The 26969-nt window shown below is 41.2% G+C and overlaps 1 protein-coding gene across 3 annotated transcripts in view; it reads left to right on the top strand.

Moving 5' to 3' along the window:
* PLEKHH2 (pleckstrin homology, MyTH4 and FERM domain containing H2) overlaps nt 1-26969 on the top strand; it is a 95329-nt gene that overhangs the window by 19007 nt on the left and 49353 nt on the right. For 2 of the 3 annotated variants that reach the window (XM_019549389.1, XM_019549387.1), the window contains exons 3-11: nt 7186-7248; nt 9114-9263; nt 10611-10694; nt 14728-14809; nt 17589-17756; nt 20742-21727; nt 23410-23485; nt 24603-24697; nt 26807-26951. In XM_019549389.1, the coding sequence (XP_019404934.1) occupies nt 7186-7248; nt 9114-9263; nt 10611-10694; nt 14728-14809; nt 17589-17756; nt 20742-21727; nt 23410-23485; nt 24603-24697; nt 26807-26951 (1849 nt within the window). The remainder of the gene's footprint in view (nt 1-7185; nt 7249-9113; nt 9264-10610; nt 10695-14727; nt 14810-17588; nt 17757-20741; nt 21728-23409; nt 23486-24602; nt 24698-26806; nt 26952-26969) is intronic. The other variant, XM_019549388.1, reaches the window with a different exon arrangement.

Raw genomic sequence — 26969 nt, 5'->3', positions numbered from 1 at the left:
GGGCTGGGGTGTATGACTTCTGAAGGAACTAGGCTTATTTAATCTAGAGAAGAGAAGACTGAGGAGATTTAATAGCAGCCTTCAACTACCTGAAGCAGGATTCAAAAGAGGATGGAGCTAGACTATTTTCAGTGGTGGCACATGACAGAACAAGGAGTAACAGACATTGCAGCAAGAAAAGTTTAGGTTAGATATTAGGAAGAATTTTCTCACTAGGATGGTAGTAAAGCATTGGAACAGGTTACCCAGAGAGATGGTACAATCTCCATGCTTGGAGGTTTTCAAGACGGGGCTAGACAGCTTTGGCTGGGTTGATCTAGATTGGGATGGTACTGCTTTGAATGGGGGTTGGATTAGATGACCTCATGAGGTCCCTTCTAACCCTCATTTTCTATGATTTTGTGATTCTTCTCTTTGCAGATTCAGGGTTGCACTGGCTCCTTTGCTTCAGGCTTATATCCCCTGAGCTCCTTCTTTTCCACTCAGGTGTTCTGACTGGATGCAGGTGTGTCTTCTCTGCTTCAAGAGTAGCCTACTACTGTTTCTCTGGCTCAGCTGCAGTTGTTCACCTGTGCCTACTTGGAGCTCTGCCCTACTACTGTTAGGCAGGTAGCCAGGTGGTTGGCAGTTGCAACCTATAGGTCCCTGGCTGCCTGCTTCCCTGTAACTAGATAGCTCCCTGTTATGCAAGTACCCTCCCTTGGAGAGCACTCCATGACACACATTTCCAGATGCAGTGCGATTTTTGATCCATGTGGTTTAAGAATTGGTCCCTTGAAGGAACATCTTTCTCTTTTGATTTCTCTGGTGCATGCTTTATGCCACCACTTGTGAGATGATGATATATATGGAGGACAGCTGTGGCCATCTGCATCCATTCTAGCTTTAAGATTATCCTGCCACAGTGGACTTTGTATTTCAGAGTTGGTATTTTAGAACCAGTTCTGGCCTCTTTACCCAATTTAAAGGGGCCATCAGATCAAGGATTAGGTCCTCAGTTATTTTTGTTGTGTGATTGCACTAAATTGTTCATGTGTATTGTGAGTTTTATGTTTTATTGTGACTTTTAAATTTCTGTAAGAGTGCCTGAAGTTAGACACTGGTGAATCTAAAATGAACTAAATAAGCAAATTCTCAAGAGAAAACCAAAATTTGCTTAGAAAAAGGTATCTAGCCATTACCTTTTGAAACACTGGCCAGACCCAAAAGGGGACTCAAAGTACTTCCAGTCCACTTCTGGATTCGCTACCAAGCACACGGAGGGCTCCTTCGCACTGTGGTAGAACGTTCTATGCGCCCCAGCGTTCACAAGCCGTGCTGGTACCTCAGGGTGTGTAGAAAAAACTTATTAGCAAGCTTAAAAAAATAGTGGGAACATTTTTTCCCAACTATTTAAGCTGGTCTAATAAAAAATATCAGATTCAGCCAAAGAATCTTGTCTGCCTGTGTCCTTAGACCAACGTGGCTACAACCTACACCCCTGTAACGTTGATGTATGCAATACACTTGTCTTTCTCTGCTTCCTAGGCAAGAATGATAGTAAGCAAAGGTTGGCTGACAGATCAGACCATTCAACATGCTGCCAAATGTTGGCTCCCTCTTCTCTTTGCTGTTGCAAAGTAGATTGCTTATTGTGTTGATTCTGCTTACCATGTTTCTACCAACTTCTAAATGTAGGACATGAACTCAAAAGCAAAGATGTAAGAAGAAGAATGAAATGGGAAACTCAAATGATGTGAGATTAGTTTAATCACAAATTACATTTTTATGACCTCAGTGTCATGAATTTGTATTTTGTGATGGAGATAATTTATAAGAAGAAATATGAGATCATCTGGATTTGTAGGGGGATGTCAGTTAATGAGGGTTTTCCCCCATAATAATGAGACATATATGCAGTGTGTCTGCAAAGAATATTTTCAGATATTATTTTCATGTAAGTGCATTTCATAAATTTCATAGACATTAGGGCTGGAAAGGACCTCAGAAGATCATCGAGTCCAGCCCCCTGCCCCAGGGGCAGGAAGCCAGCTAGGGCCAAAGGATCCCAGCAAAATAGGCAACCAAATGTTTCTTGAAAGAGTCCAGAGTAGGTGTCTGCACCACCTCTGGAGGGAGTCTATTCCAGGCCTTGGGGATTCGGACAGTAAAGAAATTTTTCCTTATGTCCAGCCTAAAACGGTCTTGGAGGAGTTTGTGACTGTTTGACCTTGTCATCCCTTGGGGTGCTCTGGTGAACAGGGGTTCCCCCAGATCCTGATGTACACCCCTTATATACTTATAGGCAGTTACTAAGTCACCCCCGAGCCTGCGCTTTTCCAGGATGAAGAGTCCTGTGCCTCTCAGCCTCTCATCATAAAGCCTGTTCTCTTGCCCTCTCAGCATGTGCATGGCTCTCGTCTGGACTCTCTCAAGCTTTTCTACATCCTTTTTAAATTGTGGAGCCCAGAATTGGATGCAGTATTCCAGCTGCGGCCTCGTCAAAGCTGAGTACAGTGGGAGGATAACATCCTGAGAGTTGCCTGTGAAGCATCTATGGATGCAAGCCAGAATTTTGCTCACTTTACCAGCTGTGACATCACATTGGTGGCTCATGTTCATCTTGTGGTCAATCATGACCCCCGTATCCCTTTCGGCCATGGTGCTAGCAAGCATAGGTAGCACTGCTGAGCCTATAAGCATGATGCGGGTTGTTCCTCCCAGGGTGGAGTACCTTGCATTTTTCCGTATTTAATATCATCAGGTTTTTATCTGCCCATTTTTTTGAGCCTGTCAAGGTTGGCCTGGATCACCAGCCTATCCTCAGGTGTGGATGCTTTATCCCAAAGTTTGGTGTCATCAGCAAACTTGGCCAGTCCACTTCTGACACCAATGTCCACATTGTTAATAAAGATGTTAAAGAGTACAGGTCCAAGGATGGAGCCTTGGGGGGCACCACTGGTCACAGAGCACCATAATGATTTGCTTCCATTGACTGCTACACTCTGGGTCCGGCCTTGGAGTCAGTTCCTCAGCCATAGAATCATAGAAGTCAGGTTGGAAGGGACCTTGGGGATCTTCAAGTCCGACCCCCCGCCTGGGCGGGAGAAAAGACTGGACTCAAATGAGTCCAGCCAGGTAGTCATCAAGCCGCTTCTTAAAGATCCCCAGGGTAGGAGCCAGCACCACTCCCCTAGGAAGTTGGTTCCAGCCCCTAGCTACCCTAACTGTGAAGTAGTTCTTGCGGATGTCTAATCTAAATCTACTCTTGTTCCTTGTCATGCCAGGGGGCACTTGGGGAAACAGTGTCTCCCCTAAACCCTTCTGGTCCCCCCTAGTGAGTTTATAGACAGTCACCAGGTCCCCCCTCAGCCTTCTCTTGTGAAGGCTGAACAGGTTTAGGTCCCACGGTCTTTCAATGTAGGGTCTGCCCTGTAGTTCATCAGACTATGCTGTAGCCGAGGCTGCAGTTGGCCAATTTTTCCATGAGGGGATCATGAGACACCAGATCAAAGGCTTTTTTTAAAGTCCAGATATATGATGTCAATCTCTTCTCCCTTGTCCAGGTGCTATGTCACCTGGTCATAGAAGGAGATGACATTGGTCAGGCAAGACCTACCCACAACAAACCCATGCTGGCTCTTCCATCAGTCTGTTTATCGAGAATGGTCTCTTCGATAATTTTTTCCAAGATCTTCCATGGGATAGAGGTCAGGCTGATAGGCCTGTAGTTCCCCAGATCTACTTTCCTCCCTCTCTTGAAGACAGGCACCACAGTGGCCTTCTTCCAACCTTCGGGCACTTCACCTGAGTGCCACAAGTTTTCAAATATCCTTGCCAGTGGCTGAGCGATGATGCCTGGCAGCTCCTTAAGTACCCTGGGGTGCAAACTGTTTGGACCAGCTGACTTGAAGGTCTTCAGCCACTCAAGGTGTTCCTTTACATGGTCTACAGCGATGTAGGGCCTCACCCTGGCTGTCCCGCATCATGTTAAGCAGGGCAGTCCCTTTGAGCTGGTGAAAAAACAACGCAAAATACCCATTAAGCAGGTTGGCTTTTTCCTGGGGGTCAGCTGTCAGTTGTCGTATTTGGTTTAGCAGGGGTCCAATGTTACCCTTGCTTTTCTTCTGACTCCCCACATATCTAAAAAAGGACATTTTTATTGTCCTTGATATGTGTAGCCAGTTGGAGTTTGGTTGCAGCCTTGGCTTTCCTGGTTTGCTCCCTACAGGTCTGGATGAGTGCAGAATACTCCTCGTTTGTGGTGATTCCTGTTTTCCATCCTTTATAGGTCTCTTTTTTTAGATGTAGGAGGTTCATAAGTTCCCTGCAGATCCAAGGGGTTGTGCCCTTTTGCTACCTTTCCTCCGAGATGGGATGGACATCACTTATGCTTTCAGGATCACTCCCTTGAGGAACTCCTTGAACTCCTTTCCCTGTCAAATTGTGGTCCCTTAGGGCCTTGACAACAAGCCTCCTGAGTTTATCAAAACCAGCTTTCCTAAAGTCAGGGACTTCTGCATTGCTGACTGACTTGCCAGCTTTGCACTGGATAGTGAAAGTGATCAGCTTGTGATCATCATCTCCTAGCTTCCCTTTGATTCTTGGGTTGCTGACTTGATCATCCTCCTTTGCCAGTACCAGGTTGAGCAGCCTACCTGACATTCAGTAGGCATTTTGGTATGATATTTCTGTTAAAGTTTAGTTTAAAGCTTAAAGTGGAACTTCTCACTTATTGGCTTATTGGCTATGCAAAACATTGACACTCGTATTCACATATATCCACAAGTTATAGTAGCTGTTGGTATCAATGGATGGTTTGCCACTCATCTACAATGAAGTCATACAGTAAAAGTTTGAAACCTGTTTCTGTCATAATACCATAGAATATTAATTAGAAATGTATTCTGCATTATTACAAATATACAATGTGATGTGTGACTTTGCTGTACGTTGGTTTAGTGCCACAGTAGAATTTTAGTTTATGCTCACAAATACTGTAACTTTAAATCCTTAATTCACACCACAGATTGACGAAAATGTATATGCTAAATATTAACTCTGTTAAAACAAGAGTTATAAATTAAGTCCATATTCAAAAGAGAGCCTAAACTCAAAACTATTAAAAGCCCAAAAATGAAAAACTCTTAAATAAACTGAACAAATAATATGCAAATGAGAGAGAACACAATTAATTCCTTAAGTCTTTATCCAGATTGTTAATGCATGAATATATGAAACCACCACTGCCTTTATTATGTCCCTTCAAGAGAGTTCTTAGAGGGGCATGGTCATGTTTGTACTGTGCCATGTTTATAGTACCTTGAGGGGTGATATGATAGAGGTCTATAAAATCACGAAGGTTGTGGACAAAGTGAGTAGGTAATTGTTTTTCACCAAGTCCCAGAATACTAAAATTAGGGAGCACCCATTGAAGTTAGTAGGAGACAGGTTTAAAACCAACAAGAGGAAGTACTTTTATGCAGTGCATAGTTTACTTGTGGAATTCATTATAACAGGAGGTTGTAGAGGCAGAGACATGTCCTCTGGCTCCTCTAAACCAATGATGATGTATCACTCCTGTCACTGTCAGAAACAAGATACTGGATTAGGTGGATCATTGATCTGGCACTTGTTTTTATGTACTTATGTCAGATTACATGGTATTTTGTAGATGTTTTGGTCTCTGTTAAAGTGAGGAGGTTTTCAGAGATTAGTAACAGTTTTTTCTATATTAGTTAATTTTTCCTTTCCCATTTCTTTGCCTTTGACAGAATTATGACTGTGTGTTCTTGTCTGGCTGAAGTACTTGAAGAACACAAGACTGTTGTATGTTCATTGACAGCTGTCATACAAAAACAAAGAATCTGGAAAATGAAAGAATAGCGTATCAACAAGACTGAAAGATGTGGATTATTTTAAAACAAAGAAAGTCAATTATAGGGAGAACAGATACTTTTTTCATTTACACTGTATCTGATTAATTTCTAGTTAGAATTCTGAGTTCAGTGTTATCTTAATATGAAATATTTGTTTTCTGTTAGGTCCTGTCCCCAGCAGACCTGACATCTACCCTAGCAACAACCATGTTTCTTCAGACTTTAGGGACAATAATTTAATATTTCCTGAAAACAAAGATACCTAAACCATGTTGTAAAATATTCAGTTCTATAAGTACTCCGTATCATATTTTTAAATTTGATCCTCACAAAAAATCTGCCTTCCTGTACTGTTGAGGAAAACCCTGCTTAGAAAACTCTTAACAACAGCATAATTCCATCATGGCTATTGCTAGCATAACTTCTATCACAGTAGGAGCAAAGTCTGGTATATAAATAAATTAAAATACAATGTGCTTTCTTTAATAGCCTGCATTGGCTATTAGCAAGATTTTTTCATGGTATTTGAGTACGGTATTATAGTTAATCACAGGGATCTGTGTAGTGCCCGTGCTGCTTTCATCATCACGTAAAGAAGAACCCTTGAGTGTTGCACATAGTCCTTTCCAAAGAGTGAGTTTGTCAACTTTACTAGGAATGCAGGGCCAGATTCTGGCAAGTTTCTGCAAGGTGCTAAGTACCCTGGAAGCTTATTAGCTTGAGTAGAAGTTGAGAAGGCTAAACACTTTGTGGGACTGAGCTTCAAGTACCCAGAAGAGTGGAAGGTGACCTGGGGGATCCTTTGATGGGAGTTGTACCTGGTCCCTGTGAGAAGAGATCAGCACTGGCTTTTCCACCCACCAGACAACCTATGTCTTCCTCCATGTCCAAGCACCATTCCCCATAGCTTCTCTCATCAACTCTGGGGAAAATGGGAGGAGAGGAAGGATGAGTAGAGCTGAAAAGCACTGCCCCCAGCAGCCCCTATACCAACTTTTCCCACGCTTCAAACAGCTTGCTGTGCTGGGTGTGGGGGCTCAGACCTAGGGTCACGTATTTTCAGCTGCCTCACTCCCCTCCCCTGCTCCTCCCATGCTGCTGGAGCTGGTGGAAGGGGACATAGGAAACGGTGGCTTTTGTCACCAGCATTTAAGTCCTTAGAGAAGCAGCAGCAGGACCCATGCTCCCATCTTCAGGTACAGGGTGACCATATTAGATTTTTCTCTTGGTCAGAATCGTATATGAAAATATCTTGCATCAGGGAGCTTTTGGTGCCACTGTATAGAAAAACTAAGCATTTGATTATGTGGGTTTTTTTAATCTATAGATGCAGCAGCTTGAGAGACAAGTTATAGATGCTGATCGTCAAGCAGAGAGAGCTTTTCAGCAGGTACTTCTAAGCTACAAAAGTGTGTCTGCTAGTTATAACTTGAAAGCACATTGAAGTGATGTTATCAAAGGAGACTGAGGAAAATTGCTAAATTCTTTAAATAGTATTAAAAGGCAGGAGCTCTTAGTTTCTTGTTAAATATATAAACCTCTCTTCCTATAGTTGTTTCTTAATACATTTGGCAGTTTGGCTGCATATTCAGTTATGGAGTATGGTACAGTTATACCTATCCAAACAAATCTTTACGTAAGTATATATGATGCACTTTTTTGTTATACAGTATTTTTAATAAATGATGTACATATGAAACAAATATGGAAGCAAAGGAGAGAGGAAACAGTCCCATGGTTCCGAAACTATAAAAATTTAAAATCAGCTATTTGTGCTTTACTATTTATCACAGCAGCTTATTATCAAGCATGAACACTTTCTCTGAATGGGAATAGTCTCCAGTATTCATTCTTTTCTTAAAGTTGTCATAATTCATGGGGTGGTTTGGTCCATAAACATTAAACGGGGATGTTTTGTGGATCTCACATTAGAAATGTTCAGTTGCTAAACCAATGTTTAATGAAAATACACTCTTACCAAACATGCATACATACATATATGTGCATCAAAATGAAAATAAATTACTAGCCATATGTAGTGTAACAGTAAGCTATAACATTATATGGAATTCACCCACTGATTATATGCAATGCACCTATTAATGCATATCTCTCTTCAAAAAATACTAGGAACCCAGTCCAACCAAGTGAAGTCACAAGCTAGTGTTAAGAATAGTTTCACAGGAAGTAGAATATGTGTCTAGTTTATGAATCCTAGTAGCTTTGGGCAGGATTTGTACATTAATATGTACCTCTCATTCAAAATGTGCAACTCTCTTCCTTGAGCACTAAGTCAATGCTGAAATGCCTAAGAATTCACTTGTGGGACTGCTGAATTGCACATAAGAGAAAAGATGTATAAATTCCAACCAAGAAGTGACTAGCAAGCGTAAATCTCTTTTTTTAAATCTGGGCCGTAGTCCATATGTTTTAAAGAGCATATTGTAGAATTCTAAGCAAATAATCCTGTAATTTAGGCCAAAAAAAATCTACTTGCTCTGGTTATGGTTCAGGAAGGCATTTTTGGGGGGGTTATTTACTAAAGCACATTCTTAACCTTAAGCACTTAAGTGCTTTCTTGAATTGGATTATAGCAAGTGCTGGAATGCTGTCCTAATTCAGGATATCATAATTTAGTTCAGAATACATCACTATATATTTGGCATTGTTAGAGCATAATTTTAATAAAATAATCCCAAATCTTGTTTCATAGATTTCATAGCTGTTAGGGCTGGAAGGGACCGCAAAGATCATCAAGTGCAGCTCCCTGCCCTGGGGGGCAGGAAGTCAGCTAGGGTCAAAGGATCCCAGCAAGATAAGCATCCAAGAGTTTCTTGAATGAGTCCAGAATAGGTGCCTGCACGACTTATATATATATTATATACTTCTTATATATGCTGTGTTATACAAGGCTTTCAAAAAGACTTCAGACATGTATTTATTACTCTGTTATCATACATGTGGGAAAGGAAAGTGTTCCTAATAGTCATCATGTTCTATCCATTTTACCATCTCTACTGTGGATTCACAGGATAGATCCAATATCAGAAAACACCACCCCAGTTATCATTGTCTTTCCAGTGCTATTCATAAAAGATACTAAATTTCATTAACAAAGTACAAATAGTATATATTTTCAGCTAATTACAGAACTTTTCAGGACAGTGTTCAGCTTTAAATGAATGATAAGTTTTTATTATCAATTTATGATTAAATTATTAGACTTCTTTTACTGTGTTCTGTTTCTTCTAATAGGTGCAGGTTATGGAAGAAAAACTAAAAGCAGCTAATATTCAAACCAGTGAATCAGAGATCAGATTGTATAAGAGGTGTCAAGATCTGGAGACTTTGGTACAAGAGAAAGATGACATTATACAAAACCTGGAGCAGCAACTTGAAGAACAGGTTAAGAATAATTCAGTTACCAAAAGATGAAATATGAACACACTCTTAATTGTGAAATAGGCAAATAAAAAATGAGGAGAAAAATGTTTTAAATTCTTTGCTTTTGTCTGGTAAAAGTATTGTTGATATGTAGCATATGAAGAACATGTACAAAGTTAGAAATCAGACCTGAGAAGGAAAGTCGGGTGACTGTCACATAGGAAGTGGATCTAAGAAGGAACTGTCCATTGGGGATTTTTTTTAGACGTGCATCAATACATCGGTCCAATATCAGATCCATACTGATATAAAGAAAACTGGCTGTATCAAATATTGACCCAATTAAATGTCCATGCTGTGCACAGCATTCAGCAAGGAGCAGAGCCGGCTGTTTGGAGATCTGCCTCCAGCTGGTAAGACCCCATGGTGAGGGAGGGGGCAGGGGCTGGGGCAGGGGCTGCCCAGGCAGGGCGAGGTGCAGGACGGAGTGGCGGCTTGTGGAAAAGGAGGCGGCTCCTGCCACTGCTTGCACTCTGGGAGGGCATGGGAGGGTGTGTGCCCCCAGATTTTCATGGTGTGGGGTGGACTGCAGCCGGGGCTGCATGGGGCTCTTGTCAGCAGGGGCTGGGCTTGTAGTGGGCACTGACAGTTGGCACCAGTGGCGCTGGGAGCAGAGCAATGGAGAAATTTGGGGTGGATGGAGCATCCTCCCAGCACCACTGGTGCCCACTTCAAGCGTAGCCCTTACAGAGAAGAGCCCCATGCAGCCCGTCCTGCCCCACTCCGGGGCACATGCTTCCCGTGCCCTCCCAGGGTGCAAGAAGCAGTGGGAGCCATAGCTCTACCCCCCCTGCTGCACCTGTGCAGTGCCTGCCCCCTCCCTCACGACTTCCTTCCCTGTTCCCCTTCCACCACACTGGACTTACCAGCTGGAGGCAACTATGAGAAATCAGATCGGTATCAGCCGATATGCCTCTTTAAATATTGGCTATCAGTATTGGCCCCAAAAATGTCTATTGGTGCACCCCTAATTTTTTTATTTTACTTTGTGGTTGGGGTATATTAAATGAATAAGTATTTTATTCTCAAAGTTTATTGAGATTTCGTTTCTAAGAAGATATTGTTAAGAGGGATGTTCTCTGGAGATAAATTTTTCCTCTCCCTCCCCTAAACCTCCTTTAAAAGATTTTCATTTTTGCAAGGGAAATAGCCTCTATGAAAAAATCAAAGGAAGCATTCATCAAATAATTTAACAACTTTTGTGCTAATCCAATTAATGTAAAAAGAAAGAGATAAAACATAACTAGAGGTAGTCAACAGAATGTGTGTCTAAGGTGTTGCTCAGGTGGGCTTTTTGTCTTATTTCAGAAGCAAACAAGAATACAAGAGGCAAAAATCATAGAAGAAAAAGCTTCTAAAATTAAGGAATGGGTGACAGTCAAACTTCATGAGGTATGTCTTCTGTTCTGATATTTATAAAAAAAAAAAAAATGAGATGATAACATAAAACAGACCTGATATGATAACAAAAACATAGTATGGTAAGGTTTTTATATAAGAACTAAAGAGCCACAATGGGTAAGACCAGCGGTCCGTCTAGCCGAGTGGCTTGTCTCCAACAATGGCAGGAATGGATGCTTTAGAGGGAGACCAGTGAACAGGGTACATCTGTAGGGATCTATTCGCTTGTTCATTACCCTCCCTAGCATCCCCCATCATTGATTTAGCAATACCAGCGGATTCGTCCTGAATGTTCTGTTTAATAGCTATTAATGGATGAATCTATGAATTTGTGTAGTCCCTTTTTTAACCCGCCTATGCTTTCTGCCTCTACTACTTACTATGGTAATGAATTCCCCAAGTTAACAACGTGCTGTATTAAAAAGTACCATCTTGTGTTGTTTTAAACCTGTTTTCTAATTTCAGTGAGTGCCCCCTACTATTAGTATTCTGGGATTTGGTGAACAAGAGTTTCCTATTCATTTTGTCCACCCTCATTTATAATTTTCTTGACCTTCATCATATCTTCCCTCAGCTTTCTCCTTTCCAGACTGAAGGGTCCTAGCCTTTTTTGTTTCTCCTGGTACGGTGGCTGCTCCATAATCCTGATTATTTTGCTTGCCCTTTGCTGTACCTGTTTGCCATACAAAGAGGCAAAAAATGGGGAAGAAAATCTTGCATTTCCCTGAGGAGTTGTATCTATTGGTTTAAGGAAAAAATACAAGATATTTCTGAGAGAGTGCGTGAGAAGAGGGGATTCAGACTGGCAAGAAAAAAACTATTCCTGTGGTCCATGACTTTCCTTTTTCCCTTCTGTTGCACATTGTGCTCATGTGAGCAGGTTTGTGTTCAGTATAGTCCCTGCTGTACACTCACTGTTGGTCAGTTTACAGGATGCAAGGGAGAACAATTGCCTCCCTTTCTTCTCTCTCAGAATAATAAAAGCTATTATTATATGGCTATGATTCTTGGTGCCCAGCATTTCTTCCTACTGTTCCTTACTTATACTGTGTTTTGAATTGCCAATAGTAGTCTAAAATCCAATTTAGCATTAAATGAAATATCATGTTTACCCAAATCCAAGACACCCTTGAATTTAAAATGCCCCCCTTAAACCTCAAAAGGCAAGGTTATTTGGGTTGATGTGATATCTTTTATTAGACCAACTGAGTAGTTGGAAAAAAGTTATTTGCAGGAAAATTTAATAACATATAATGTAAAAATATATAAATTGTTCAGGTGGAGGGTCATCTTAAATTAAGTGCCCTGCCCCACTGCTACAGCAGGGAAAGCAGTGGCAGGGGGGCAGGTGTCTGGGGGGGAGGGGCAGGCAGTCTCTTTCCCTCTGTCCCCTTCCCCCACTTCTTTCCCTTGCAGCCTGCCTGCCCCCGTCCTGTCAGCTCTAACCCCTACCACCTAAGCCTGTCCCCTGTAGCCTCTGCCCTCCACCCTCTTTCCACAGCCTCTGTGCCTTCCCCCCCCACTTCACAGTTTCTGTCCTTTCGTCCTCCACGTTGCAGCTCCAGCTCCATTTCCTCCTGAGCACAGAGCACATGGAAGCATGGCTCTGCCTGGCCTTGAAGCTGTTGCAGGCCAGAGCTGCTGCTGCTGCTGCTGATGATGATGATGATGATTGGCTACATGCTCTGTGCCCTGCAAGGGAATGGAGCTGGAGTCAGAACTATGCCTAACAGTAAGGGGGATGTAGGGAGCAAAGGCAAGCAAGGGGGGCAGAAGCTGTCGGGGGCAAGCAAAGCAGGGAAGAGCCAGAGGTGGGCTCAGAGCCAGTGTAAGAGCAGCAGCCACCTGCACCCACTCACCTTTTACTTGAATCCAAGATGAGGGGCTTCCCCCCATGCTGAATGTGGGGAGACAACCTTGTCTTGGATTTGAGTAAATATGGTATTTTGGTACTGATATGTGAATTATGCAATGACACCTTTATATATACGTAAACCTAGTAAAATTGTTATACTCTTATTTTTTTAAGTACAAAGTTGACAATATTTTCCATTAGGTTTATTATTTTGGTGTCAAGATGCAGTTCTGGACTAGCCAAAAATATTTATAAATTTAGGTCAAGTTTGCCACATAGGTCAGGCCAAATAAAGAAAATGAAGACAAGATTTCACAAATGTCAAAATGAAACATTTTGAGGTACCAGGTTACAGTCATGAGAGTATTTGGTATTGAGACCCCTTTATATAGGAACAGTTATCTAGTATGTTGGAGGTCTGGGTTAAGATTCTTCCTCTTCCTGATTTGGAGAAGTGTTTAAAGCAAAGTGTCTTAGTTCCCTGGTGAGTGCTATAGCCACCAAACTAATCTCAGTCTCTCTTGTTGAAGCTGTTCTACTTTTTATGAAATACTTAAATTACTTAAACATTCTTTGGAGCATGCATGGTAACCTGAGTGCTGCTCTGAACAGGGTGAGTGCCCTAACCAGTAGTAGGCTATAGAGCAGGGGCAGGTAAAACACAGGCCGCAGGCCACATCTGGCCTGCCAGGCCATTCTGTCTGGCCCGTGGGGCCCCTAAACATTTTAGTAAATTAATATTTGCTCCTGGCTGCCTGTCAAAAGATGACAGGGAACCAAGGGCAGTAGGACTCAGGGAGAGCCAGCAGCAGGAGGCAGAAACCCACCCCCAGCCATTTCCATGCTTCCTGCCCCTGCCCTGCTCCAGCACCATGTGGCTCCCGGCGACATTGCCATACCAGGGAGCACAGGGCCTCACCGGTATGGGGGGGTGTATGCAGGCAGGGGCAGAGTGTGTGTGTGTAGGCAGGGGCAGTGTGTGTGCGCACGCGCAGGCGGAGACAGTGCATGTGTGCAGGCGGGGCAGTGTGTGTGCAGGTAGAGGAAGTGTTTGTGTGTGTGTGCGTGTGTGTGTGTGTATGTGTGCATGCATAGGGTGAGTCCCACACACACCCCAACATACACATGCACCTACACCCCCGCTTGCACTTCCATACACACAGACCTCCGTACCCACACCACCTCAAACACCACAGCCACACAGTCCCCCACACACCTATATGCTTCCTCACCTCACACCCACAGCCCCCCACAAACCTATACCCACCTCCTCACAATATACAAAAGTAAAACTTCTTTTTACGCTGTTGTGCAGTTACCTCTATGTGCACTGCACAAACACATGTAAAACAGGGCAAAAGTATTTTTTTTAATCAAATTAATGAATGTTGTAGATGTTCGCTTTTTAGAATATAATATGGTATTTTTCTGGGTCCAAGATGGCAAAACCCTTTGCTGAAAGGCGTACTTCCAGGCCAAGTGGAGGGACTTCTCGTGGCAAAGATCAGGGTTTAGGGCACAGGACTTCTGGTCACAAGATGACAACCAGGGGGTGGGGCACCTGACAAGAGGCGGGGGTACCAATGTGGCCCTTGACAGCTTGCCAAAACTCGGTCAGCAGCCCTCCAGCTAAAATTATTGCTCGCTCCTGCTACAGAGTCAATTTTGTGCTTATTTTCTTTGTACCAAAGAATCAAGCCATGATAGGATTTGAATATCAATCCCCCACATCACATGAGGGATTGAAGCATGGCCACTAGTCCCTTACTGGTTTTTTGAATAGTACCAAAATATCCTTGTGACTCTTGCCTTTTGTTTGTATTTAAAATGTTTCCAAATTCAACAATTACATTCATCAAGTTTTATGGAAAACATTCAGTTTTGGGATGACTCAAAACTTCTTGGGTTTAGTCACAGAACCAAAAACTCAGCTATTTGAGCAGGTACCTTTATCATTTTAAAGATCATACACTGTTCTGAATAAGAAAATGCAGCATGTTGAGCGTTAATTAACAGCAACAAGAGAGTTAACCTTAAGGTACAATTTGAAATAATTTCTCATCTAAATATAGCTCAAAGATAACTGAGAGAAAGTTGTGTCTTTCCTTACAATGTAATGACCTGTAAAATGGTTTCATGAATTCATGACTTAACTATATATGCTTTTAGTTAGAGGTGGAAAATCAGAACCTTCGTTTGATCAACCAAAAACAAACAGAAGAGTTGAGAACAATACAGTCTAAAGTACAAGGTAAATGTTAAAAGTCATTGAAAACTCTCTTTGTGTACTAATGCTTGTGAGTAAAGCATGTTTACTTGTTGTATCCGAATAGTCAAAATATTCCAGAAATGTTTTATGGGAATTAACCCCAAGATTCCAAAGTATGTATGTCAAATAGATGAGGCAAACAATATATATAGCCCTTTATAGTGGTTTGCTTTTGAGTGTGCTAATATTTTCCATTATTTTTAAGAATCGTCACAAATAATAATTACTCGATACAGATTTGTTTGAAATTGTTACTTTAGTTTGTTTACTTATAAAATTGGTAGCCTTAGAAGTATTAAAGAGTAGATGGCCCTTTTATTATTAAATTAAATGAGACATCATGACATTCTAACCATTTTTCTTACTACAGCAGAAACACAGTGACCAGCTGTCCTCACTGAGCAGACTGCACTGACACTAAGCCCCTTTCCTGAGTAGATACAGTTAATTGGGTATCTGTACAGTGTAAGGATGTCCATTTACATCTTTTCCTCTTGTAGACATTACTTCACTTTTATCCACATAGCATGTCATTTGTCATCCTGTTGCGGGTTCAACTGGCTTGTTAAGGGCCCTCTGAAAATCCTCACAGTTGTTTCAGTACTTGAGTAACCTGAATATTTTGTGTCAGGACTATATTCAGCCCGCAGAGCCATTTGATGTGGCTCACAGACTTGGAGCCTTGACTGCATTCAGCAACAGGGGACATCAGCAGCAGTTGCTTTCCTGTGCCACTGCTGGGACGAATGCTGGCTGTGGTGCTCTCCTCATACTGATGCAAGGGAAAGATGGTGGCAGCAGCTAGGTCCTAGTACAGGGGTTGGCAAAATGTGACCCACAGGCCAAATGTGGCCCACCAGGCCATTCTATCCAGCCTGCGGGGCCTCTAAGAAATTTAGAAAATCAATATTTATCTGCCCCTGGCTGCCTGTCATACAGCCCTCAATAGCTTGCCAAAACTCAGTAAGCAGCCCTCCACCCAAAGTAATTGCCCGTCCCTGTCCTAGTACAGCCCCTCCCGTCACCTTGAACCCAGACTGGATTAATCTGTCCCATAGCCTTAAAAAATTGGTGACCATTGTTTATTTGAAAATGTTTCATCCTCTTTTCTAGATCAGTAATGTATATGCAGGAGATCTAAAAAAAATCTGTATGTACACATGCATCTCTCTCCATTGTTTGTTACTATAATGAGTGCTTGGATTATAATAGTGAACACTTTGAAGCTTTACAGTGTTTTACATTATAAATCATGTTTCTTGCTTTCTACGAATTAAGGCTGTTGATCAATATGTTCCTGTATTCTGAATAACTAGAATTTGTATACTTTTTGAGATGCACTACATAGTTTGTGTAGATGTGTGTATTAACAACAGTAAAAAGGATGTAGTCCACAAGGTTGAGGCACCTCACTGTTGATATTTTGCCATGATAAATATGGACTATTTGTTTCTAGCCTTTGTTTTTCGGTCTTTTATTCGGTTTTTGATCCATGACAGTACTTTGCTTTTAAATACTTTCTATAGAAGCCCGTGATGGACCTGGACAAAGGCCTTTTGAAAATCATCTAATTTTTCCTTTATCCACAACTTTGCTGACACGGTCAAAAATTCTAAGAGATCGGTGAAACAATGTATCTGTGTAGGAACCTGAACCTGTTCACAAGAGAAGGCTGAGGGGGGATCTAGTGGCCTGTTACAAACTAGTCAGAGGGGACCAGCAGGCACTGGGGGAGTCCCTGTTCCCCCGAGCACTACCAGGAGTGACTAGAAATAACGATCACAAGCTGGCAGAGGGTAGATTTAAGCTAGATATCAGGCGGTACTTCACGGTCAGGGCGGCTAGGATCTGGAACCAACTTCCAAGAGAAGTGGTACTGGCTCCTACCCTGAGGATCTTTAAGAGGAGGCTAGATGTACACCTTGCTGGGGTCGTTTGACCCCAATACTCTTTCCGGCCACACCAGGGGGTCGGACTCGATGATCTGCTCAGGTCCCTTCTGACCCTAGAAACTATGAAACTTTGAACTCTGCGAGTTGGAAACCATTGAAGTATGATCGGCTAGGTGCTTTGGTTTAATTACTGTTTCAAATTATTTACCCAGTACAGATGTAAGGCTTAATGGTCTGTAATTCCCAGGGTCACCATAAGGTGGTTTTTTAAAAGTCTGAAGAAATAATGGGGCCCATTTGAAGCCTGATGCATTTAAAGTTAATAGTAGTGCTAGAATGATCTAGTAGCCATGATGAACCAGGAGTTATGCAGAAGACAACGATTTTTGGGGGTGATCTTTTTCCTGAAAAATGCCTTACATGTGAAAACATGCCTGCCTTTATTCCAACAATGCAGCTGGTCCAATGAAAGATGTTACCCCCCAAAAATTCTTGCCTCTTAAAATTAGTCTGGCTTTATCATATTAACCTGAATTTACATATAGAATTTTAAATTTCTGTGACTATATATAATCTCTCTATCGTTACCAAAATGAATATACTATATCTTTAAAAGCAATAAAGTCAGTTAGCTTTTTGCACTTTTCCCCCTCTTTTGACAAGGATATGTCTAGATTTCCTGGGTAGAACTTTAGGTTTGGGAGTTTTTTTATGAGGAGAGATTCAGGCAAGTTTTATATCTAATAACAAAATAATTTGTTTTATTGCTTCTTTTAAAAATATAATTATCCTCAACTAAGACTGTAAAACCTATTGGCATATGCTGTCATGGCTTATTAACCCTGGATTTCTAAATTACTACTTTGCAGAAGTTTTGGGAAAGAAATCTGCTTCTTCAGCCCAAAAGCCTGGTGAAGGTCAACACCTGAGCAGTGTGACTTTTGGCTGCTTTTTAAACAGAGCAAAAAGTCCTCAGCAAGAAATAAGGAAAGCATCAACCAAAGAATCAGAATTCAGTGAAGACCATAACATCCTAGGTATTTAATTGCCTGTATAATTCTATTCTGAAACCCTTTAAAAAATAAAACTGCTGTAAATAGTTTTATCCATGACCAGCATTCTTCAGAAAGCAAAGCACTACCAGTATTTGTTCTGTTTCACACACATCTCGCTCTCTTTAAAATAGCTATACACCTTGCTGTGCAGGAGTGGCATATCACTTACAATATTTTGATGTACGTAGCAAGTTTTCTTTGGTCCTTGCTCAGATTACCTAAATGTATGCCACTGTGTAAAATTATTCTCTCTTAGCAGTGAGGGGGAAACTCAGAGCTGCTAGCTAAGCTGAAAGAAATATCTGTCTTTTATATTGTGTTTTTAAAATTGATATTGATTTAAAATTTGATTATATTAATTTTTTTAACAAAGGCTCAGCTTCACAATGGGTGCATCTACATGTGACGCTTTAATGCACATTAGCCTTAAGGTAAGAGGGATGCGGAGGTCACTCATACAGTCAGAGGCCTGCAGGCAAGACCCTATGAGAAGAGACTGAGGTACCTGGACCTCTTCAGCCTTCGCAAGGGAAGGCTGAGAGGTGATCTTGTGGCATCTTATATAAATTAAATCAGGGGAGGGCAGCATGGAATAGGAGATGCTCTATTTACTAGCACACCCCCTGGAGTAACTAGGAACAATGGCCACAAATTGATACAGAGCATATTTAGGTTGGACAGTAAAAAGAACTACACAGAAAGGGTTGCCAGAATCTGGAATGGGCTTCCAAGGGAGGTGGTGCTCCCCCCTACGTTAGGGGTCTTCAAGAGGAGACTGGACAAGCACCTGGCTGGGGTCCCCAGTGCTCTTTTCTGCCCAGGGCAGGAGGTCAGACTCAGTGACCTACTGTCCCTTCTGACCCTAACATCTATGAATGCGCATTTAGGGTGTACTTCTAAACATGTATGCCCTTAATGCACATTAAAAGTGGTGAATTTAGGCTATTCGTGCCTAAATTTGATACCTGCAAATGGGATCAGTACTTGCCAGAGAGGTGGATGGATGTGGCTTCTAAGCCCCATTCAGCCTAAGGAATTTCATATCCCTATCTCCCTCCTCCCAAGAGAATCCCCTAAGCATGAAGTTTTAGGTTAGGCTGGATCACAGGGATAATAAGTCCTATTCAAATGAACTGTTTGGCTTGGATCTTCAGAAGATTTTCTTAACGTGTAAGCATAGTAATTACCAGTTACAGAAGAACCTCTAACTTCGGATGCATAATTCATTTAAATATTCATTTTGTGATACTGCCTTTCCTTTTCTCCTATAATTCCTGTATTATAGTATGGGTATCCAAATGCCAATTTCAACATCTAGATCTGCCAGGTAAATAAATTATTATTAAGATGCACAGAATCATGTGGCATCCTGAATGCCAATACAGAAGAGTAGAAGGAAGCATAAAATAATCCCTCATTCCTACGTGCTTCACCATCACTTCTTGCACACAAGAAGAAACAGGCTACAATTAGGGTGGCCACTGGCCCTATTTTATACTGGACTCTCCACTTTTTAAACCCATTGTCCCCTGTTTGTTTCTAAATGAAGAACAGACCACAAAAAGTCCTGTTTTCAGTTCATTTGTGGAAATACATGTCAATCATTTGTCCTCGCAATTCTGTTGGCTGTTCCTAGATGTAAGGTGGTACACAGCCAGGGAAAGAGGTGGCCCTGCCTCTTGCTGCTGATTGGCCAAGGGACCCACTGTCCCCAGACCTTGCTGCTGATTGGTCAAGGAGGTGGCGGCCCCACTTCTCACTGCTGATTGGCCAAGGGGGCTGGTGATTTCCCTCCCCCTTCTCTCCCTCTTCAAGGGGAAATCCTGTACAGTTGGGATGGGTAAGTGGCCACCCCACTTACAATGTGTTGACTCCATTCCAGCCCACTCCAAAGTGTCAAATTGTCTTATTTTTTTGCCAGCATATTGGTATGGATATATTATGACAGACTTAGACCTAATGTAGTTTATTGCCACCCTGGAGCTACTTCCAGTAATTTAAGAAGGAAGTTGTGACACTGCAAACAGGATTGTTACTTCTGCTTCTTTTTCCATATTTAAAATCTTAAAACTCTTTTACCATGTTGTAGTTTTTATCTATTAATTGATAATTACTTAAATTAATTTTAATTAAAGTAGTTGCTAATTTATTTAATTAACGTAGAACTTTGAATTTTGATAGGAAATGAGCAGCTAAATCAAATAATATTTGTATAGAGCCCATCATCTAAGCATTCTCAAAATTAATTTCCAAAGTATATATTACTCTTGGGAAAGTTAATTTGAACTGATTTTTTTAAGCGGATCAGTTAAACTGAATTAAATCTCTTTTCAGATTTGTTTATTTAGAATTAAATTAGTCTTAACTCAGTTGAGGTTACTTCACTTCTAAATTAAATAAACCGTTTTAAATTCACACTTTGCACTAATTCATATGAACTTTCCTGTGTGTGTCTGTACATAAATTATAGGTTTCGTGAATTCCAGTCTCTTGTTCTAGCAACTAGACAACAGTCCTTACAGTCAATAACTCTAACAAGTTATGTTTTAATATATAGATACAGCTAACAAAAATAGGGAAGCATTTTACAAATTTTTATAATAATCTTCCTAAGATTTATTGATGCATTAAAATTCATATGTCCTTTTTAGTGTGTGTGTGTAAGGGGGAGGGAGGGGGAATCTTGCTTTTTTTAAGTTAATTTCTAAGTTTCTGGCTATACCACTGAATGTTAGATGGTATCTGTTACAGGTCCTTGGTAGATACCATTGCTATTTTTATTCAATTTTATATTCAACAGTATGCTTTTTGAATTTCAAAAATATGTGTAATTATTTCCTTAAGGTTTTTTATTTATAAATTAAATGACTTAATTTAAGACTCTTATTTGCAGGTCTCCTTAAAATGTGCTTTAGCAGCTAACTTTATTAAATGTAAATTTGTTACATTCTTGTATTTCTTTTCTAGAGAAAGAAATTCAGGAAATAAACTTTGCTGGTCCACATGAGAATAATAAATGTCAAAAATCATTGCAACAAAGCTCCTGTGAATCAGAACAAAATAAGAATGTAAGAACAAGCTATTCATCAAAAGATATTGATAGCAGTATATCAAAGAACTCCTGCATTACAGGAAGTGATTGGAGCTCAGATGAGGATGAAGGGGGCAATGAAAGACCAAAATCCAGGTGTGCATCGACCCTTTCAAGTCACACATCTGAAGAAAGTACAAGATACAGCAGAGTTGGGAGTGAAATGTATTTGACAGCATCTGATGACAGCAGTTCTTTATTTGAAGAAGAGAGTTTTGGAGTTCAGAGGACTGAGCACAAAAAACTATATCCTTGGCAGCAAGGATCTCCGTGGAGAAGTCAGAACAATTCAGTCGGAAAGAGAAACCCAGAGTTCTTGGGTAACAAGAAGGACCAAGATAGTTCTTCAGATGAACTGAATAAGAAATTTCAATCTCAGAGACTAGATTATTCATCTTCATCCAGTGAGGCAAATACACCAAGCCCAATTTTAACCCCTGCCCTAGCTCCTAAGCGTTCTGTTCTGACACCTTCAGCAGGTTCCCAGAGTGTCCCACAATCAGGTTCTCCAACCAATTTGCCACCTCCAACGTTACGGACTCCCAATGTATTTAGCATAAATTTAGCACTGGCAAAAAAACATTTAAGCCAGCCACAGCTCAGTTCTGATAGAATGTTTGGTAGAAACAGGAATGCTATAAGCATGATACGACCCTGGAGACCACAGGAAACAGACATAGATCTGGTAGATGGGGAAAGTACCGATGTTTTAGAAAAAATGGAGGTTGGTTATGGTGAAGAAGTGTTTACTTATGACTCTGTTGAGATAGAGAGTGCAGAAGACCAAGAACCTTGTGAAACAACAAAGAAGGGAGGTAGCAACAAACCTCCAACTCCTCCACTGCATCGATTTCCTTCCTGGGTAAATAGTTGCACATGTTTTCTTCTGTTGATTTAAAACATTTTATTGCTTTTCACTTTTCTTCTCTCTCTTCTACTTTCTCATTCCTTATATCTTTTGTGGGTATATGTTACCACTAGATGACAGTTCTGACTCAAAAAGTGAGCCCAATCTTAACACCCTCTCTACTTGCTTATGTAGAAAAATCATAAATATATCATATCATCAAAATATTTAAAAGGCATACATTCAATAGTCATTACCAGAATTATAAGCTAATCAGCTCTTTGTTTTGAAAACGTCATATTAACAGCATTTGGAAAAATGTGACCTTTTTTGTAAACAAAACCAATTTTTTAAAAAGTCATGATTAATTTGCAGTTATTTAGATATGTATACATTGTTTGGTAATCATGTTACCTCTTTTTTTAATGACAGAAATATAACCCGGAGGCCCTGGTTCCAAGTCTTACAGATAGGCAATACTTAGGTGAACAATTTGTGAATTAAATAACTATAATTATAGATTGGTATAAAAAGCCAGTGATCTTGGTTGTTCAAAAGAATTCTTTAGTAGTATCATACTTCCAAGGCGGGGGGGTGTAGTCTCACACTTCCAATGAGGGGCTTTTTTTAGTATCTTGTGTTTCAAATAAGAGATTTGGTATGCAAAGCTTAGGTTTAACAAAGGGTTGGATTTTAAAACTTATAGTTTTGTTTGCCACTTAGCCATTTAAAATGATTTAGTTCTTGGACCAGCTCCTTCCAGCCTGAGAATGAAGTCTTTCATTTCCAGTGAATTGTTAGGTCCAACTCTTCCAAAATTTTCAATTGCTTTTCTTCTTTTAAAAGGTCACAACTTGGTTATTTATTTTTGGCATGATCAAATAATGGCAAATGCTGATCTCACCATGAAAGTATCTACCTCTCTCATTTGTGGGTATAGTTTAGTATTTAAATACCCAAAAAGTAGAGTCCATAATTAATTGTGTCTAAAAAAAACAACATTGAAAATCTGATCCTGTGTGCCCTGTAAAGATTCACTAATTTCAGAGACCTGCAATATCTGGTGTTCTGGGACTTCTTCAGAGATAAAATATATGTTAATGTTGCCTTAGCAATTCTTCAGTGTGAATTTTTTTTTGTTGGTTTTTGCTACCATGATTGGAGTGTGATTTGATTTTTGGTGAGGAGTTACTGTGTAATTTCATAGTTAATATCTAGTCTTCCATTTTAGAATATCTTTCCCCAGTTTTTCCTGACCCTAGAAAAGGATTTGAGAACTGGCCCCAGTATTAAAAACAAAGATTTTCTTGCACAGGACAAGCATTATAGCAAAAAAGGTTGAAATAGATTACTCATGTGGTAAATGTAACAAAAAACAAAATTGCATTTCAGTCACAACTGTTAAGAGTGTTACATCATATACTTGTACTAACAAGGGTAAAGGGGGAAAGGAATGATGAAGAAATAGACAGAGCCATGCATTGGGGTTGGGGGGGAATGCTGGAGCACAGAGCCAGCGGTGTGCAGCAGTCACGGCTGAGCTGTTGGTGCATGGTGGCTGCCGTGGGGCCTGTACGGTGCTGTTCATGAGGCCCAAGGCAGTTGCCCCAATTTGCTCCCACCCCACCCAGGGATAACCCTGGAAATAGATGTAACGTCCTAATTCCATCAATAACACATCCCTGATTTTCTGTTAGGAAAGCAGAATCTATGCCGTAGCCAAGTCAGGTTTGCGAATGTCTGAAGCTTTCAATGTCGAAGCTTTTAACAAAAGTAAGTTACTCAGGTATTTATTATATCCTAAATCCTTTATTTATTATAACTGCAATAAGGAACCCAATGTCCCATGCCCCTTCAAATCTGCCTCTGAGTATTTAAAGGGGAGTTCTTCAAAATTAGTCAATCAGATTTAATCTTTCCATTATGTTTACTACTCTGCCTCTTAAGTACTGCTTGTGTATTTCATTCATTGTAATTTTCTTTGCTGTTCTTGTTGAAGATTCTATAATCAGACAGCAAAGGATGTACTTGCAGTAGAGTAACTAGTGGGGAGTGGTAACCCGGGCAGCAGCCCTAGGTACTGATTTGAGGTAGAAGAGAGGGGTGCAGAAATAGCTACTGCCAGTCACACAATAGCTGGTGTTGCCCTATGTGCCACTGCTACCCAGAGCAGAGAGCTACACTGTTACGCCCCTGTGTACTTACATTTTTTGTTAATTGTGGTCCCATTTATGATATACTTATATTTCACTGTACCAAAGGCACTTAACCCCCAGCCCACAGCCAGTTTTGCCCCAGAGAGCCATGCCATCTGGCCCACAGGGCTCCCCATGGATCAGGAAATGTAGCAGTAACACTGCCACCTGTCCCATCCTGCCAAATTCCCAGGTCCAGTGCAGCCAGATCAGGACCAGACCATACCCCTTCATCCACACAGCAAAATCAGGGCCAGACCACTCCCCACTCCTCTGCACAGCCCAGGGGTGGGAGGAGAGGGACAACAGAGATGGGCCACACTCCCTTTCCTCTGCAGAGCCAGATCAGGCCTGAACATGTCCCCTCCCACCCTGCTTGGCCAGATCAGGACCAGCAGGCCACAACCCCTTCCCCCACATGGCTAGATCAGGACCAGGTCATGCCCCCTCACTCCATGTGGCTGGATTAGGATTCATTAATCAGATCCAGCTGATGGAGAAAAAAGGGTTGGGCAGCACTGTACTATCCCACTGCACATCTCACAAGTGTAAATCTCATACCCATATCAATGATAACTCAACCATAGTGCAATAGGTTTCACTGGTGTGAACATGGTGTAAGTGACATCAAAATATACCGTAGTGCTTTTGGAGGGATAATTTTAAATACATTTATTTTATGCTATGTATTTCAGGTGCTGCTTCAATAACTTCATATTCTATATCAGGATTATACACTTCTCTGATATACAAGAATATGACCACACCAGTCTACACAACTCTGAAAGGGGTAATTTTATTGTTGTTTGAAATAAAGTAATATAAAAAAAACTGTACTATTTGGTTCCATATTCAAGAACTTCGCATTTGCGATTAACTTATTTGGCATGGTAATGTTCAGGGACCATAAAAACGCCCACAAGTAACAGAACAGTCAGATGTCTGGAAAATTGTTGATGCTTATAAAGTGTTACAGGCCTATATCTATGCTTGTTGGGACCCTTGCTGTTTTCTTTGTTCCTCAAAGCTTGTTCATTATTTTAGCACAGGAATGGATGAAGTCTGGCCCATGGTAGACTCCATTTCCCAGCAGCCCCTGCCTGAATTGCTGCAGCTGGTTTCCATGGAAGCAGGGCCATGACAGCATGGAGTGAGGGTTTCCATGGAGACCAGCCCCAGCAGCACTGCCAGGGTGTGTACCTGGGTGGGGAGCTGCTTCAGGGTTGGGACATCACGGTAGTGACAGCATGGTCCGGAGTCAGGGCTGAGCTGTGATCTGCTGCCCACATTCCCAGGCAGGGGTGTCCAGGTAATGGATTGCAGCTCTGCCCTGGCTCCAAACCATGCTGTCATCACTGTAAGGTCCCAGCCCCGGTAGCAGAGCAGCACTGCTTGGGCCAGTGTCTAGCAGAAACCCTAGCCTTGCAATGTCACTGCACCACTGCTCCTGGGGGTCTCCATAGAAACCGGCCACAGTGACTATAATTAGTCTATAATTATAGATACTAATTCCCAGCTGGCAGGGGCTGCTGGAAAAGCAAGTCTGGCTGCTGGCAGGATCTGCCATTTTGCCCACCACTGTTTTAGAAGGACTGTATGGTATATATTGCAGCAATTATAAGTTTAGGTCTAGAACAGAGGTTTTTGTCAATGTTGAAGTTATTTATTTCTAGATATTTGCAGTGATCAGTTACAACATAGCTTCTTTCCTGGTAACTTTTTGCGATTTGAAAACACCTATGCTTTCAAACTGAAAAGGTGTAACAGAAATAGGGGGAGGTTATTAATGCTCTGTTGCCCTTTATGGGGGGGACCGTGTAAGATCAGCGGTGAGCCCTAATGCAGCAGAAGCAGTAGAGCTCTGCTGTTGGGCACAGAGAACATACAGTGGAGGTCTCCTGTAGCATACATGGCGTTTGGAATTTTTTACACTGGTATTGTCTACATTTCCTCAGAGTGGGTTGCTAAAATGCATCATGTAAATCAGAGATAAATTGGAGCCAAAAGTGGAACCCATAGCTGTCATGAAAAGCTACAACAGCGTATGTGGAGAGGCTTCAGTGGCACTTCATAACCTGGTGCGATTCTCCCCTTACTGAATGTTATCAAACATTACTACTTATTTCCTGAGAACAAAGCTTGCTATTTCCCCAATATTTGGCCACATTTTCTAGCTGATTAAATGCCTTCTTCCACACAGCAAGCTGACATACATGCATCAGGCAAAAGCAGTACTACTTTGTGCTTATATTCTGTATGGGAGTGACACTTCCAGGTGCCCCCTTCCCCAGTCACTGCTTTCAAAATCTCTGTCCCCTGAGAGTTCAAGAGCAGTAGTAGATGGTGTCCCTGAATATCTTCATTGCCATACTTCCTGTTTTGGAGCATGGGGACCCAGTTTTATTTTTGGCAGCAGCACTGAGAGTGGCATAGAGCAGATATAGACACCCACGTTTTCCAGCCAGCATCTGGAAACCAAAGACAACTGCTATATCACGCCTTATTGCATTTATTTTTAAGTGAAATATAGCCTTCCTCCATACGCATACGTTCTCTTGTTGGTCCAGGGAGCTCCAGGTAGTGGGTCACAGTGTAAAAGTTTCGTTATGTTTAAGTTTCAGTTTAAGTATCTGTTGGTTTTTTTTGATGTCTAGTTTTTCTAGCAACAGTAATAGCACAAATAATGTTAGTTTTTATACTTTCCTTTGCTGTTTATAATGTATTTAGACTTTGTAGAGTGCTTGTTTGATTTTACCTTGTTTTGACTATTGCGATTAAATATTTACAATGGTAGACATCTGTGATACCTTCTGCAGAAGTAGAATCTTTTAAAAAGCAGTTAAATAAATTGGTGTATTTTTATAGAAGTTTTCAAAGAATATTGTGTTAATTTTTGTAGAAGGCAACTCAGATAAGCAACAGCCCATTCATAGATGATTCTTCAGGATCTGAGGAAGAAGACAGCTCCCGATCCAGTTCACGGACTTCTGAATCTGACTCTCGAAGTAGAAGTGGTCCAGGTAGTCCCAGGGCATTGAAACGAGGTAAGCAGAACATATAAA

This window comes from Crocodylus porosus, unplaced genomic scaffold (genome assembly GCF_001723895.1).
Source record: "Crocodylus porosus isolate Cpor-Errol unplaced genomic scaffold, CroPor_comp1, whole genome shotgun sequence".
NCBI classification, from domain to species: domain Eukaryota; kingdom Metazoa; phylum Chordata; order Crocodylia; family Crocodylidae; genus Crocodylus; species Crocodylus porosus.
The sequence above is the reverse complement of the archived record's forward strand: the minus strand, read 5'-3'. Positions and strand labels throughout refer to the sequence as shown.